At 38.0% G+C, this 15793-nt stretch overlaps 1 protein-coding gene and 1 pseudogene across 1 annotated transcript; one reads left to right on the forward strand and one right to left on the reverse strand.

The window, feature by feature from the left end:
• Positions 1-242: 242 nt before the first annotated feature.
• Positions 243-1713, forward strand: LOC107870856 (classical arabinogalactan protein 9). The gene is made up of 3 exons (XM_016717533.2): positions 243-552; positions 751-1419; positions 1574-1713. The coding sequence occupies exons 1-3, from the start codon at positions 471-473 to the stop codon at positions 1603-1605; spliced, it is 783 nt and encodes a 260-aa protein (XP_016573019.1). The 5' UTR covers positions 243-470; the 3' UTR covers positions 1606-1713.
• Positions 1714-2483: 770 nt separating this feature from the next.
• Positions 2484-15793, reverse strand: part of LOC107871903 — a 79902-nt pseudogene continuing 66592 nt past the window's right edge.

The following is a 15793-nucleotide window of genomic DNA, read 5'->3' on the forward strand; positions in this document are numbered from 1 at the left end:
ACCAAAACTTGTTACTATTTATGATTTAAGGAATCTCAAACTGTCATATGTGAGCAGAGAGAGTGAATGTTCATAGCCTAAATTGGAGTGCCTGGCAAGCAAAACATAGATTCCAAAAGCAATTACTGTTTTTATCTTGTATTCTTTTGCTTATTAGTTTCCTCACATCCAAGAAAACATATATTCTGGCTTGAAAAAAGAAGTTACTCCATTAATTAAATAGAAGACAAGCAGCAGAAATTCCTCATTTCTCCTATGGGTTTGCTCTATAAGTTAAGTAACAGCTCAGCTTCTTTCTGGAATCAGACTTTTACTGTACTACTTTATGACTTTTACATGTTCCTCACATTTTAAAGACGTCACCTCCCCTCTTCTTATTTTCAATTTTCAATGCTTGCTCTATGTATTTTTCTGGCACTTCAAAGAGACTAAGCAGCAGCAAGAACATATTTATCATTCAATAGATTGTCATGGATTCAAGCATTGTGAAATTCCACTTTCTTGCCTTAAACATATTTCGATTGCTAGCCTCAAGCCCCTTCGATTTGTGTGGTAAGTATGGAAATACATGTAAATTTCACAGAATTTAGATGTTATGGGAACAGAGTTGAGAGCGCATAGGTCCGGAAATGTATATTTATCTCAATCCATATTTGTTTTTGGTGCATACATATAGGGTTTGGGTTCTGCTGAACCTGTGGAGTCACAGTTTAGTCTGCTGCTAAATTCGTGTGCCTTTGTGTTTGCCAGAAAATGCTGATAGAACCAGGATTACACCTAGCCATGGATGTTACAAGCATTTACGACTGCTGCAGTTTGAATCAACTACTCCAGATAACTCTTTTCCCTACGGAATCTACGCTTCTCCTCCTCTTCTTTCAGGAGCTGTACCACCGATTAGTCCAAACTCTCCTCCAGTTGGGATATCCACTCCTCCTCCAATGTCTGTGCCACCAAGTCCAGAAAAATCTTCTCCGTATGGGACATTCAATCCTCCTCTTACTCCTTCAGGGGCTATGTCAACACCTTTACTTCCCACTTCTCCACCGCCATCGCCACTATCTCCAAGTGCACAAACCCCACAGCATAATGCACCTATGCCACCAGCAGTTAATCAGCCACCAACGAATAATAGTCATTCATCATCACCACCACCACCACCTCCTAAGAAAGCTGAAAATGTGGTTTGGTGTGTGGCCAAACCAACTGTACCAGCAGACTTGATTCAGCAGGCATTGGACTATGCTTGTGGTTCTGGTGCTGGTTGTGATGTCATACAGCCCAATGGGGCATGTTACCAGCCGGCTACTCTTCTTTCTCATGCTTCTTATGCTTTCAATAGTTGCTGGCAGAAGAAGAAACAGGGTGGAGGAACTTGTGACTTTGGAGGCACTGCCATGCTCGTCACTGTTGATCCAAGTAGACACTGAACCTCATTAAACAACGGAAAGAATTTTACAATCATTGTATTTTAACATGTTGGATAAATAGCATGTCTTATTTTTTATGTTGATCATTCCACCTTTTATTTGGTGACATACCGTTAATTTTTTTGTCTATATTTATTTGACAGGTTATGATCAGTGTCGTTTCACATACAACTAATCTTGGAAGACAACACTTGAAATTACAATGATTATACAACGACGTTATGCCCATGAGCAGAGGGACACGATGTTTTTGCATATGTTATTTTTACTACAAATGACTGATAAGACTTTGCAAGAGATTTGTCTCTTTTTTGTTATTTATTCTTTAAGAGGAACTGCGGTGAGTAGAGTTACTTCACAATTTATATGAGACATATTTCGGTTACAGACAACCTTAAAAAGTTACTATAAATTTATCACCTCAATAAAGAACGAAACCAGAAAGTCAATACATAGGTGACCTACCCATGCTGCCTCAGCTAAAGCTGGGCCGTTTCTGTTGTGCTTGGCGTTATCCCCCGTACATTATGCTTTTACAGGAAGCAAGTATAAAATATCACATATCCGAGAATTTAAGTTGAATGTCCCAAAGAGCTCGTCTATAGGAAACAATCTTACTACCCCACTTCGGTGAGTAAGGTTTGTGTACACCCATCCTCCCCACATTCCGCTTACAAAATTACACTGGATTGCTACTGTCATCATGTACCCCACACTCCCAAACTCCCACACTCCACTTGTGGAACTACACTAGATAGTTGTTGTCATCGTGCTTAAGAGCACACACTGATGGGAAATACTAAAGATCTCCAAAAGTTTAACCTGTGGCTGCATAACTCGATATTTAGAAGATGCTCCTAGTTAGAGTTATGTCAATCTTACTGTCCAAACCACCTCAATTGGCAAGGGTAATTAAACTGGTCAAATGCAGGACGCTGAACATCCTACATATTTGCGACGTTGAAGAAGAAATGGTCGAAAATTGTGATGAGCAATTGAAGTAAATGTAGTTAGCAAAGAATGTCGATGTTTAACATAACAAAGGATAGAGTCTACAGAATTTCAACCTTGATATATGTTGATGTCCATTAAATTTGTAGCTTCTGGAGTATATGCTATATCTCTTCCACATCCTTACTGGAGGAACAGCTAATGTACCCGAACAATAAGGTAATTACTGCTTTCTCTGACTATAAGCACAACGCTTAAACAAGATATCCTTTGTGGCATCTTCAGGATGTACAATCCTACTTCAATGCAACTATTTCCGGAGAAAGACATTGCGCCAATATCCCTTATCATCTACCGAATCTTTGAGTTCTTCGACGCCGCTACTCGTCCAGCGACAGATCTTGAACCTCATCAGTTGAACTAAGAGATGACGATGACGGTCCATCATCAGTACAACTTGTGCCACACCTCTCACAAACACTTAACCAGCCTGAATTATCAAATGTACATGTTTGGCATCTCCACACTTGACATGTATCTCTTGTCTCTCTCCCACCAACAGTTCCTCTACCACCAATTCTTGGTTGTCTTCCAAATAAGCACTTCACAAACCTTAAAGGCCAGTTCAATGCATGGCTAAGACCTTTGACGATAGTCCTCTGTGGATTTGCACCTGAATACGATGCTTTTAAATGAAAACATAGAAGGCCAGCAAGTATACCACCAAGATGGCCAAGAAATGAGACACCAGGGACAAACATTTGTATGAGAATAAGTTCTCCCCAGGCAGCGTAACGAGTCGGTACCCACAGCCCATGCACATATGTATACTCATCTGACTCTGCATTGAGAATAACTTTCATAGCAAAGAGGACACCAGAAAACCCCACAGAATATTCCTGATAGTAGGGTCTCTCATAGTTAAAGAACAGCAGGAGTGATTTCGCAAGCAATATTGTGACACCCTGGTACATAGCAACTAAGGTTGCAACTGTCAATGCAAATTCTGCACTTCCCATTGATGTCTCCAACTGAATCCCCTTCCACAGAAGTGATAGCATATTGTAGACTAGGTGAGGTTCATTCAAATGGAAGAATGCTGAATGGAAGAATCATCTCAGGTCCTTGTACTGCACAAGCAAAAGCAAAATATTTATTCATCAGATGCTGAAAACAGAATAATTTGACAAATGACCTTCCAGAAATTAAAACATGCAGCTCAGGAAAGCAGTTGGCCATAAGATTCACTAGCACTACAACAAACACAAATATCTACAGTAAGAACAAAAGGAGTCAGAAATGTGAACTGCAACAATACGTCCAAAAGCAACCATGAACACTCATAAGATAAGAACAAAAGGAGTTCAGAAATGTAAACTGCAATGATACATCCAAAAGTAACCATAATATGAGCCCTCATAAGGTCCTTTCTGGGCCACAACTTCAGAAAGTACCGCAATTAATACACTACGGGGTCGTTTGGTAGTGCATTAGAAAAAATAATGCATGCTTTAGCTTTGTGTATTACTAATACTTTGATTGGTACACTTTCCCAACCTATGTATAACTAATGCTTACATTAGTTATACACTCTATTTGGTATTAAGGTCAAGCATTAGTTATACACTCTATTTGGTATTAAGGTGCATATAACTAATACATGGAAATCCATAGTACTAGTAATGATGGGTTCTAATGCATGTATTAGCATGGGTAAATCAGAATTGCCCCTCAAAACTTTTTCTACATCCTGTCCACCATATTTATGGAGGGTATTCTTGTAAACAAATTTGTTTTTTAGAAATGATGCAATGCATGTCATTTTTAATTCACCAAACCAAACATTATATTAAAAAATCTCAGCATAACTAATGTAAGCATAACTAATACCAACATTACTAATACATCATTCTTATAGACCTGATACGATTCGGAGCTCCTCAAGGCCCCTTTCAAGTTCCTCAAGACCTCTTACTAGAAGCCAAGCTAAAGAGCTACAAGGTTTGCAAGCTACGTTCGCCAAAAAGGAGATGTTGGAGCTTCTTTTGATGCCTACCAAGGGATGCCATGTGTTGAGGATTGAGTAGGGAAACCAAAATGACAAGGAGGACAATGGACTTCACTGTTTTGGAGTGGTTAGAGGTGCGACGGCCCGCCACCTTGGTGATTGGCCATCCCTAGAGCCGTCCCAGGAAGCCCAAGGAGACTAAGGAGACTGAAGGTGGGACCCTTGAGTGACTATCCCTGTGGCAGTCCCAGCTAGGCAGAATGGTCATTTCGTAGGTTTTAATTCCTTTCTTACCAATGTCACTTTTGGGCCTTTGTAGAAACTATAAATAAAAATTCCTACGGTTATTTTCATTAGCTTATCTTGAATATTGAATGAACTTTGCACTTGAGAGTGTTATTGGTGAACTTGTATTGAATGTTTGTTTAGAAATGGGGATTTTGACGGCGTTAAATCCCTCTTGGTCCACGTAAGAGATTTGATGGTTGAATCTATTAGATTAAGAGTTTTTGAGTTTGAAACACTCATTAATTCTTAATTTCTTCTATTTTCTTGTGTCAATCAATCTAACTTCCATCTCTTGTTGATTATCCTTAGTTTCCGTAGTTAGAATCATATCATTTGATATCAGAACCGAGCTTAGGATCATTCCAGCGATTCTAGTCTTGGGTTTGTTATCTAGATAAACACAAAAATAGTCTCATTCACATTTTGGGTTATTTTTGAAATTTGAGTTTTTGATTTTTGTGTCTTCTTGTGTTTTTAGTGCAACAATAGTGTTCTCTAATGTTATTTGAGTTGTTATCTAAAATTTGAGCTTAATCCGGCAAGTAGAGTGACCCACCATTGTTGAAGCTTAAGTTTGAAGAAATTTCAAGTGGGTTGTAAAATCTATGGGGTGAGCTTTGAGGTATAAATACTATTGGGGTTTGTTCGGGAGCTTGAGTTTCAAATTTATCAAATTCCGAGTTCGTTTGCTTAAGGGTAAAAATTTGAATATTCTTCAAGTTCTTCATATCTTGTTGAAGAAGCTACAAAAGTAAGGGTTTGATCCAAAAGAATTGAAGAAAAAGGAGTTGTACTTGTTTATATTTGGGTTGTAAAATCTATGGGGTGAGCTTTGAGGTATAAATACTATTGGGGTTTGTTCGGGAGCTTGAGTTTCAAATTTATCAAATTCCGAGTTCGTTTGCTTCAGGGTAAAAATTTGAATATTCTTCAAGTTCTTCATATCTTGTTGAAGAAGCTACAAAATTAAGGGTTTGATCCAAAAGAATTGAAGAAAAAGGAGTTGTACTTGTTTATTCAATATAATATTCCAAGAAAGTACAACAGCCCCACAAATTACTCACTTGGACCTAAGGGATGGATTGGGCGACGACTTGAGGGACAACCAGTCACCTCAGTGATGGTCAGTTGCACCTTCAGTCACCCTGGAAAAGTTTTGTAAGCTCATTTTAGAATCTTAATTTCACTTCCTTGATTCTTAAATACCTTTTACTTGATTCTAACACTAATTAACAACTAGTAATCCATCTACTTAGTTGTGAATATGTTCTTGAGCTCATTTCTTTCTTTGTCCCAATTCCTTTAGTGCTTTTCTCGTTTATATATTGTCGTAACTTTTTGCCTCAAGTCCGTACGAGATTTCTTTGAGTCTTTCAAACAAGGATCCATTCCGAACAAGAGTAGAGATCAACATCTCAACTGTCACTAGAGTATAAACAAACATTCAACACTTGTCTATCCAAGTGTAAGGCGTACAAAGGTGTAAAGAGTTGTGAAGTTAATTTCCCTAACGCTAATGTGTTTGTTGTTTTTGTGAATGTCTTTCTTCATAGGTACAATGACTCCGGAAGGCGAAACGTCATAAACCATGAATAATAACACCTCAAATGCTATGTTATCTTCCATCATGGAGAATCTTAATGCTATGTATAGTTGAAGGGCATCAATGGACGAAGTATGACTACTATGGGTGGAAGGATGGATAACATGGAAGATTGACTAAATTTCACCCTCTCCACTCCCCTAAACTACCATGCTTCTTCAAGCGGACATGGTCAAAACAGATCCGCTACCATTTCCCCGAAACCCTCCACTAAATGCTCAATCCACTAAGACCAATACAAGATCCCACTACCCCACAAAATTGATATCCCGTTCGAGCACTCCAACCTCAATTCAATCAAATACAACAAGAAGAACCTACAAACCAAATACCACAACCTCCACCAAACCAAATTACACCACTCCAAGCACCATTTAACCAAAACCAACCCATCCAAATCAAGAAGGAAGAGAGGGAGGAAAAATAAGAGGAGCTTGGAGCATTCGATGAAGTAAGAGATAGACCAATAGGTCAAGGAAGTTATTGAGTCGAGAAGAAAGATTTGGCCCGGTGCCTAATGGTAGAGGAAACTTGGGAAACCGACCCCAAGGTCATGATCAATGAAACTAATATGGTGGTAATGGAACAAGAAACTTGGGAAACTGACCCCAAGGATATGACCAAGGGCACCAACAAAGTAATAGGAATCGAGATGCGGACATCAATTCCATCAAGTTTAGTCTTCCAACCTTCAAAGCGGAGAGTGATCCCGAGGCTTATCTTACATAGAAATCCAGGTGTGAAAGGATCTTCCAAGTCAATGATCTCACTGATGAGAAGAAGAGTTGCTATGTTATAACATATTTTGAAGGGTTTGCCACTATGTAGTGGGATTATGCTAAGAGGTTCGAAAATGTGTTGAATGAAGGACAACTACCCTATGGGATCACTTGAAGGGACTCATGAGACAAAAGTATGTGCCGAAAAGGTATAGACTTGAGTTACTTGCCAAGTTATACAGCTTGAGGCAAGGAAGTAAGTGTATTGGCCTACTATAATGAATTCCAACAATTGATATTGAAGCTTGAGTATCATGAGAACATGAATCATGCCATCATACGCCTCAAGGTTGGGTTGAACAAAGAGATCTTCTCATGCATGACTATTCACAAGTTTAAAACCTTAGAAGAAATCTTCCAAGCGGCCTAGGAAATTGAAAGGGATATTAAAAAAAGGGCAACTTACAAACCTAAAGGATACTCATCTACTAACTCTTGGAGTAAAAACAAAGAGGTAGCTCAATCTTCATCAGGATAGAACAAGAATAAGGACGTCAACAAGTCCTATGATAAGAAGCCCGTAGAAAAGACCCCTCCAAAGTATCCACCAAGGATTGAAGGTAACAAATATCTAACTATGAATCCTAAAGGTTTTCATGTTTTAATGTAAAGGATGGGGACACAAGGCAAATGAGTGTCCTAATCGGAGAAATGTGATTCTTAGAGAAGATAAATTATATTACCTTGAAGAACAGATGACCTAGAAGCGGATGAGAATGATGAGAAATCCCAGGATGGAGAACAAGTTGAAGAAGAAGAATAAGTAGAAGGAGATGATGAGGATGCTTAGCCTCAAGATGGAGAGTTTGGAGTGCCCAACTTCGTGTAAGACGAGTAATGATTAGTAAGGTTTTAGATGACCCGAGTCAAAAGGAAAATCTATTCCATACTAAATATCTTATCAAGGAGAATGTATGCTCATTGATCATTTGACTATGTCAATGTAGTTAGTGCTACCATGGTTAATTTCCTAAAGTTACTCCATACAAACTCCAATGGTTGAGTAAATGTAGAGAGTTGAAAATAACTCGACAAGTTGTAATTCGTTTCAAAATCAGGAATTATAAAGATGAGGTTCCATGTGATGTGATTCCCATGCAAGTTTGTCACATCTTGTTAGGAAGGCTATGGGAATATGATTGATAGACTAAGAATGATAGGAGAACCAATTAGTATTCCCTTGAATTGAATGATCAAAAGTTTACACCACATCCTCTCTCACCCTCACAAGTGAATGAAGCCCATCAAATATTGAGAGAGTTAAAAGAGAAAGAAAAGAAGGTGAGAAAAGAGGAGGCCATTGAAAAGGAAGGCGAAGGGGGGGAGAGGAAGGAGGTTGAAGGGAAAGAATTAAATGGTGATATTGGCTAGGAACAAATATCTCTTCAAAGAGCATGACGTGGACACACCCATGCTCCTCCTAGCCCATGCTTTTCATACTAACCACTCTACTTCTCTTATTCCCTATTCTATTTCTCTTATTTTGTAAGATTATTAAGATGTGTTCCCAAAGGAGCTTCCAAAAAGGTTACCCCCATTTCGGGGAATTGAACACAAAATAGATTGTGCCAGGCTCTTAATTGCCAAACAAATCGGCCTATCAAAGTAATCCAATAGACACCAAAGTGCTCCAAAGTCAAGTTGAGGAACTTCTCAACAAAGGATACATCAAAAAAAGTATGAGTCCATGTGCGATCCCGGTGTTGCCAGTGCCAAAGAAAGATGGGACATGGCACATGTGTGTATTGTCGAGCCATCAATAAAATAACGATAAAGTATCACCACCTAATTCCTAATTCCCCGTTTGGATGATATGCTTGATGAGTTGAATGGTTCTTGTGTGTTTTCTAAGATAGATCTTAGAGCGGGTACCACCAAATCTAAATACAACCGGGTGATGAGTGGAAGGCCGCATTCAACACCAAGTTTAGTCTATATGAAAGGTTGGTCATGCCTTTTGGCCTCACCAACGCTACAAGTACTTTTATGCGGTTGATGAACCATGTGACGAAACCGTTCATTGAAAAATTAATTGTGGTGTATTTTGATGATGTCCTAGTTTATAGCAAATCCCTTGAAGAGCATGTTTTACATTTGCAAAGTGTGAAGTGCTTAGAAGAGAAAAATTGTATGCTAATCTTGAAAACTGCTCTTTTGGTCTAAAAGAAGTAGTATTTTTGGAATTTGTTGTAAGCTCAAGAGGAGTCGAGGTGGATGAATATAATATAGACGTTATCAAGACCTTGCCAACACCGAAATCCATTGGTGAAGTACGAAGCTTCCATGGGTTGGCAAGCTTTTATAAGTGATTTGTCAAAGAATTTAGTACCATCATCGCTCTCTTGATCGAGGTAATCCGTAAGGACAAACCGTCTAAATGGGGGGATGAGCAAGCCAATGCATTTGAAAAGGTCATGCTTAGACCCCCCCCCCGTTGCAATTACCCAATTTTGATAAGTTGTTTGAAAATTGAATGTGATGCAAGTAAGGTAGGTATACGTGCCATCTTAATGCAAGATCATAAATGGATTGCCTATTTTAGTGAAAATCTTAAGGGCGCAACTCTAAATTATTCCACTTATGGTCTAGAGTTATACACCTTAGTTAGAGCATTGGGTGATTGGCAACATTATTTGTGGCCCAAGGAGTTCGTGATCAGAACTGAAAATAAATCATTGAAGCACCTCTGGGCCCAAGATAAGCTAAATAAAGGCATACCAAATGATATGTGTTCCTAGAGACTTTCCCTTATGTTATTCAATACAAAAGGGGAAAGGAAAATGTGGTAGCCGATGCATTATCTAGGAAACATGTGTTAATCTCTGCAGTGTCTTCTAAGTTAATGGGTTTTGAGTGTCTAAAGGCAATGTATCCCGAGGACCCCATATTTGCTCTAGTCATTCAAGATTATGAGAAATAGGGTAGGGAAAGGTGGATAAGGGATAGGACTTCTATGCCTAATTCCAAGTTTGATGGTTTCTTCTTCAAAGGAAAAAGGTTGTGTGCGACCTCTAGCTCTTGCAGAGAGTTGTTTGTGAGATACGATGGTGGTATGATGGGTCACTTTGGAATTGAAAAGACCCCTGGGATCCTAGAGGAATAATTTTATTGGCCCAAGATGCGCAATGATGTTGCTAGAATTTGTAGCCAATGCATGAATTGTAGAAGTTCCAAATCGCGCATTCTCCCTCAAAGGTTGTATACCACACTACCCACTCCCCTATACCCATGGCTTGACATTTCTATAGATTTTGTTTTCCCATGGCTTGACATTTCTATAGATTTTGTTCTGGAATTTCCTAGTATAAAGAGAGGTAGGGATAACATATTTGTCGTGTTGATTGATTCTCAAAAATGGCTCACTTCATCCTATGTCATAAGAGCAGGGATGCACCCAATGTAGCCACCTTGTTTGTTGAGCATGTTGTCAAACTGCCCGGGACTCCTAGGACTATTGTTAGTGATATGGACTCCAAGTTCCTCAGTCACTTTTGGAGATCGTTGTGCGGTAGGCTTAGCACCAAATTGTTTTTCTCAACATCGTGCCACCCAATGGGAATAGTAAATAGTACCTTGTGTTCTATGTTACGTCCCGTGGTTAAAGTAAAATGGCCTTTCGGGAAGATCATATACCCTTAGTCGAGTTTGCTTACAATCGTGTTATCCATTCGACTATTGGTATGACTCCCTTTGAATGTGTTTATGGTTTTAACCCCCTTACCACTTTGGATCTCACTCCTTTGTCTAGTGATGTTGTGATAAGCTAAAGCCAAAGGGCGGAATCAATGAAGAAGCTACATGAAAAGGTGAGGCTTAACCTTGAAAAAAAGAATCAAGAAGTGGAAAAAAGGGTGAACAAAGGGCGAATAAAACTTATTCTTGAACAGGGTGATTGGGTATGGGTACAACTTCGGAAGGATTAGTTCCGCACCCAAAGGAAAGCTAAGTTAATGTCTCGAGGAGATGGCCCCTTCCAAGTGCTTAAGAGAATAAATGATAATGCTTACAAGATTGATCTTCCTCTATATTATCAAGTGCACAACACCCTCAACATAAGTGATCTATCACCCCTTGATGTCCTAGACGATGATAAATCAATGGATTTGAGGTCAAATCCTTATCAAAATGGAGAGGATGGTATGATTCTGAGCTCCTCAAGGCCTCTTTCAAGATCCTCAAGACCCTATTAGAAGCCAAGCTAAAGAGCTACAAGGTTTGCAAGCTACGTTCACCAAAAGGAAGATGTTGGATCTTGTTTTGATGCCTACCAAGGGATGCCATCTATTTACAATTACGTTGGGAGACCAAAATAACAAGTAGGACAATGGACTTTACTGTTTTGGAGTGGATAGAGGTGCGACGGCCCACCACCTTGGTGACTAACCGTCCCTAAGAGTTGTCCCAGGAAGCCCAAGGTAATAGCTCACTGGTTAAGGGTGACTGAAAGTGGGACTGACTGGCCACCTTTGATTGATCGTCCTTGTGGCCATCCCACCTAGACAAAATGGTCATTTCATGGGTTTTAATTCCTTCTTTCCAAGGTCACTTTTGGACCTTTGTATAAACTCCTAGAGTTATTTTCATTAGTTTATCTTGAATATCAAATGATCTTTGCACTTGAGAGTGTGATTGGTGAACTTGTATTGAATGTCTTTTTAGAAATGGGGGTTTTGAAGGCGCTGAATCCCTCTTGATCCACATAAGAGACTTGCTGCTTAAATCTATTAGATTAAGGGTTTTTGAGTTTGAAACACTCATTAGTTCTTAAATTCCTCTATTTTCTTATGTCAATTTATCTATCTTCTATCTCTTGTTGATTATCCTTAGTTCCCGTAGTTAGATTCTTGTTTTCGTAGTTAGAATCGTATCAAGACCCAACCAAATGACCCCTGAAGAATGTTGGTTGCTACATCTTGAACAGTAGAGGAAAATATTACTACAACATCAAATCCCCCAACTCTCTTATTCCCATAAAACAAAATCAAGTAATGTCTCATCAAAAATATAACATAACACATGATGTGCAGCAGAGAGAAGAAACATGTAAATCTTAAACACAAACCCTATCAGTTATAAGGAACTGACATGTTATTCAGCAATATCAAGGGCCATTACTCTACATTCAGTTTTTCAAGAGACGCCATAATTGCCTCAACACAATCATATAAAAAATCGATTAAATAAAATATGTTTATCTTGTCCATGTCATCTCTACTCACGAGCAGAAAAACACATTATTATTTTGAGAGCAACATTGCCTGCACCGATGAAAAAATGAAATAGAAGTTCTGGGATAGATATTTATTGTGAAAGTAACTAATTTAAGAGGGAAAACCACAGAAAAATCCGTTTGATAACCACACAAAAATATTAGTAATGTTAGAGTAGGGTTAAAAAAATGGTACTCTATCTATCATGATGGAATATTGCAATATGTAAAAGAAAAACTTCAATACAACACAAAGTAAGTTCCAACCTTATCATTGTGATTAGACAACCAATTGTTGAAGAAAGTTTTGTTTTAATTTGCCACACAAGAGATGAGAGTTGAATGCTTTGTAAGATCAAAATTGATAATATAAGTTAAAATTCAAGGGTATTTAATTCTTTAGGACCTTGTATTTCATGTCATGTCTGCTTATAACCTCTCCCTTCTTGCAGGAGATCGTTGGATAGGTGATATGCTTAAGTGTCTGTGATGAAGAAATAGAAAAATTTAAACAAAACAGAAAATGTTTGATACAGGACAAATGGCCATCTTTTCTTTTGATGACATTTTTGGAGGCCAACACATAGAGGCTCAAGACTTGGTCACCTCGAGAATACAAGAACATGCATGGAGGACCCGTTTTGAGCATAACTTAAAGCAATCTCGCGTGTGGAAGATTGCTTGGAGCATTTAAATTTGAGGACTCACGGTTTTGGACTTTAATTAAGGGCATTTTGGACATTACACATGGAGTATTTACACACCATGGCCGCCCCTCTCATTAAGGGCAAAGTGGTCTTTTTATCTTCATTTGTAATATATTATAAATAGGCCCCCTTAGTCTTATTTTCACTAGATTTGGAATGATGAAGAATTGAAAGACATATTTTCTCTCCCTTGAGAGTAACACCCTTAGTTGTAGGGCTTGGAAAAGTCATCCTTAGCATAGGGCTTGGAAAAGCCAATATGGATCTTTGCTTGGAAATGGTAGATCTTGAGGTGAGTTCATTCCCTTGGTGGTCACCGTAAGAGTGTGGTTTTGATTGTTACATTCATTAGGGGTTAGTGTTGAAACACACTTGGTTCTTAATCTTGTAATAATCTTAGTCTCACTATCTCTCTTTATTTTCTTGCAAATCTTGTATGTGTTGTGTAGTGGACTGTTTTGGGGTCTTCGTTGAATCCAAAACTTGTATTATTGTTGTTCATCTTGTTCATCACGTTTTGTAGCTGTTTTGGTGTTAAAATATACTCTTGTATCTTGTATTCTTGTTGTTGGTAGCGAATCCGAGTGTGGTCTCCATCTTGGTCCTTGAATCCTTAAGATTAGTGGACTAATTTGGTGTTTGTTTCGTGTTTCCCTTGTCTTTCCCGTATCATTTGGTTCTCAAAGCATGGCTTGATTTTGTTCCCACAAGATCAATCTTGGGCTTGAGACCTTGAAAACTACAAAAAAAAAAAAAACTGAAATCTGAAAATTCCAGAAATAGTCAAATCTGCCACCTTTGTGTTCTTGGCCGAAAATTGCGTTCTTGTTGTGTCTTGGCCAAGATTTGTTTGTTGTATGTCTAGATCAAGTAGTGTTCTTGTTTGTTTTGTTGTTTTTAGTGTTAGTTTTCTTGTCCACTAACACTTTGAGTCTAGATCTAAAGTTGAGCTTGAACTTGTTGAATTTGTAGTTATCTTTGCCAAGTGTTGGAGATATTGTTATTGTGGATTGGAGTTGGCCGTGTGAAAAATTGTTGGTGTTCTTGAAGATTATTGTTGTAGTTCTTAGAGTTGTTGTTGTTGTTCTTGATGTTCATCACCACTTTCATATATTATTGAAGATAAAGTGAATGCTAAATCCAAAAAGTTGAAGGAAAAGGGTGTAGTATTTGTTAGTCTTGAAAGACACTACAACCAACAAGGACCTATCAATCAAGTCTCAACCACTTTCCAACACTTTTCCATGATTTAAGGATCCATGTTTTAAGGAGAAGTACAAGAAAAAAGTCGAGTCTTAAAAATTGAAAAAGGCTCCAAGACTTATTTTCCCTCCTAAAACAAATTCCACCAATCTAAATTAATTTTTTTTTACTAACACTTGAACATTTGAGAATAACCACTTGATAAAATCGAACTAATACGTGGCTGCCATGTCATCACTGCTACTGTTCACGCAATATTTCCGAGCTCAAAATTTTAGATTCTTAGTTTCATCTTATTGTTTCATTAGTTTCGTGTCTTGATTCTAGAATTAATTAACAACTAGTAATCACCTACTTAGTTGTAGATTAATTATTGAATCTGTTTCTTCGTGTCTTCGTCATTTGTGTGCTTTTCTCATTTTTAACTCGTAGTAACTTCTTTGTTTCAAGTTCGTAAGTAAATTTTATTTTTGTGTCTTGAGTCGATCAAACAAGAATCTATTCCGGCCACCAAGTAGAATTGACATCCTATTGACTACTGGCGTATAAGCAACTTTCAATATAGGCTTTTGATTTCAATAGACCTGTTGCATCATTTTGATATATGGCATAATCCTATTAGCTTTTTACTTGACTTGGCATGCCACGTCATTTGACACGTAGCACTCAATTGGACATCTAGAATATGATGACATCTTGGGCTTAACAAAATAGGTTTAATTATTCGTAGCCCAAATTAATGGATTAACCCAATTAAAATTGGAACATCAATTAAAGGCATATTTGTGGGATTTAGATAATTAACTCAATGATATTAGTTCATAATATTTATTTAGATTAATATATCTTGAAATTGATTTGAGTAAAATTTATAATTACATATATATCTGTTAAAGTTAATCAATTATTAATGCAGAATCACAGTTGCAGAAGCACCCATTTTTGGGTACAAATATACGTCTAGATGCAGCTTTATTTGCAAATTCTTGGTCTATTTTGAAAATTTTGCACAGTATATCAAGCAATCACTAGTATATGCGGGTATTGTGCAAAGTTTTAGTTTATTTGAACAACTTACATGAAGGACACATACCTGTGTCACACCAAATTCAACCAGGCACATGCAGGTGCGGACGCATGTAGGGCCGAGGGAATTCATCCCTTTCGTGGAAAATTACAGTGTTATAGAGGGTTAAAATTACTCTTTTTAATGTTTATATAGTAAATTGTTGAACTCCTTAGCGAAAATCCTAACTGCAAACCAAACGCATGATGTATGCAATATAGCTAAAAAGCAAGAGATGAAAATAGGTCCATACCTTAAGGACGAGGTGAGATTAAACCAGACTTGATTGATGGTAGGAAGTATAGGATGAAGAAAAGTAGGCCTAAGTATATAATTGTATTAGCAGCAAGTAGCGCTGCTGTAGCCAGTGGTTTTCTCTCCAGCCTGCTATATTCAATCACTGTATGCATCCCTAATAGAGCCACGCGAAACTGAAGAAACTCACCTTCCCCTTCCTCTTCCCATTCTTGATTTGGATTCTACAGGAATAAAGGAATTGATTGAAATTTGAAATTTTTTTCTCTGTCAAAGTGACTGAGATTTGAAATG

This window comes from Capsicum annuum, chromosome 5 (assembly GCF_002878395.1).
Source record: "Capsicum annuum cultivar UCD-10X-F1 chromosome 5, UCD10Xv1.1, whole genome shotgun sequence".
NCBI lineage: Eukaryota > Viridiplantae > Streptophyta > Magnoliopsida > Solanales > Solanaceae > Capsicum > Capsicum annuum.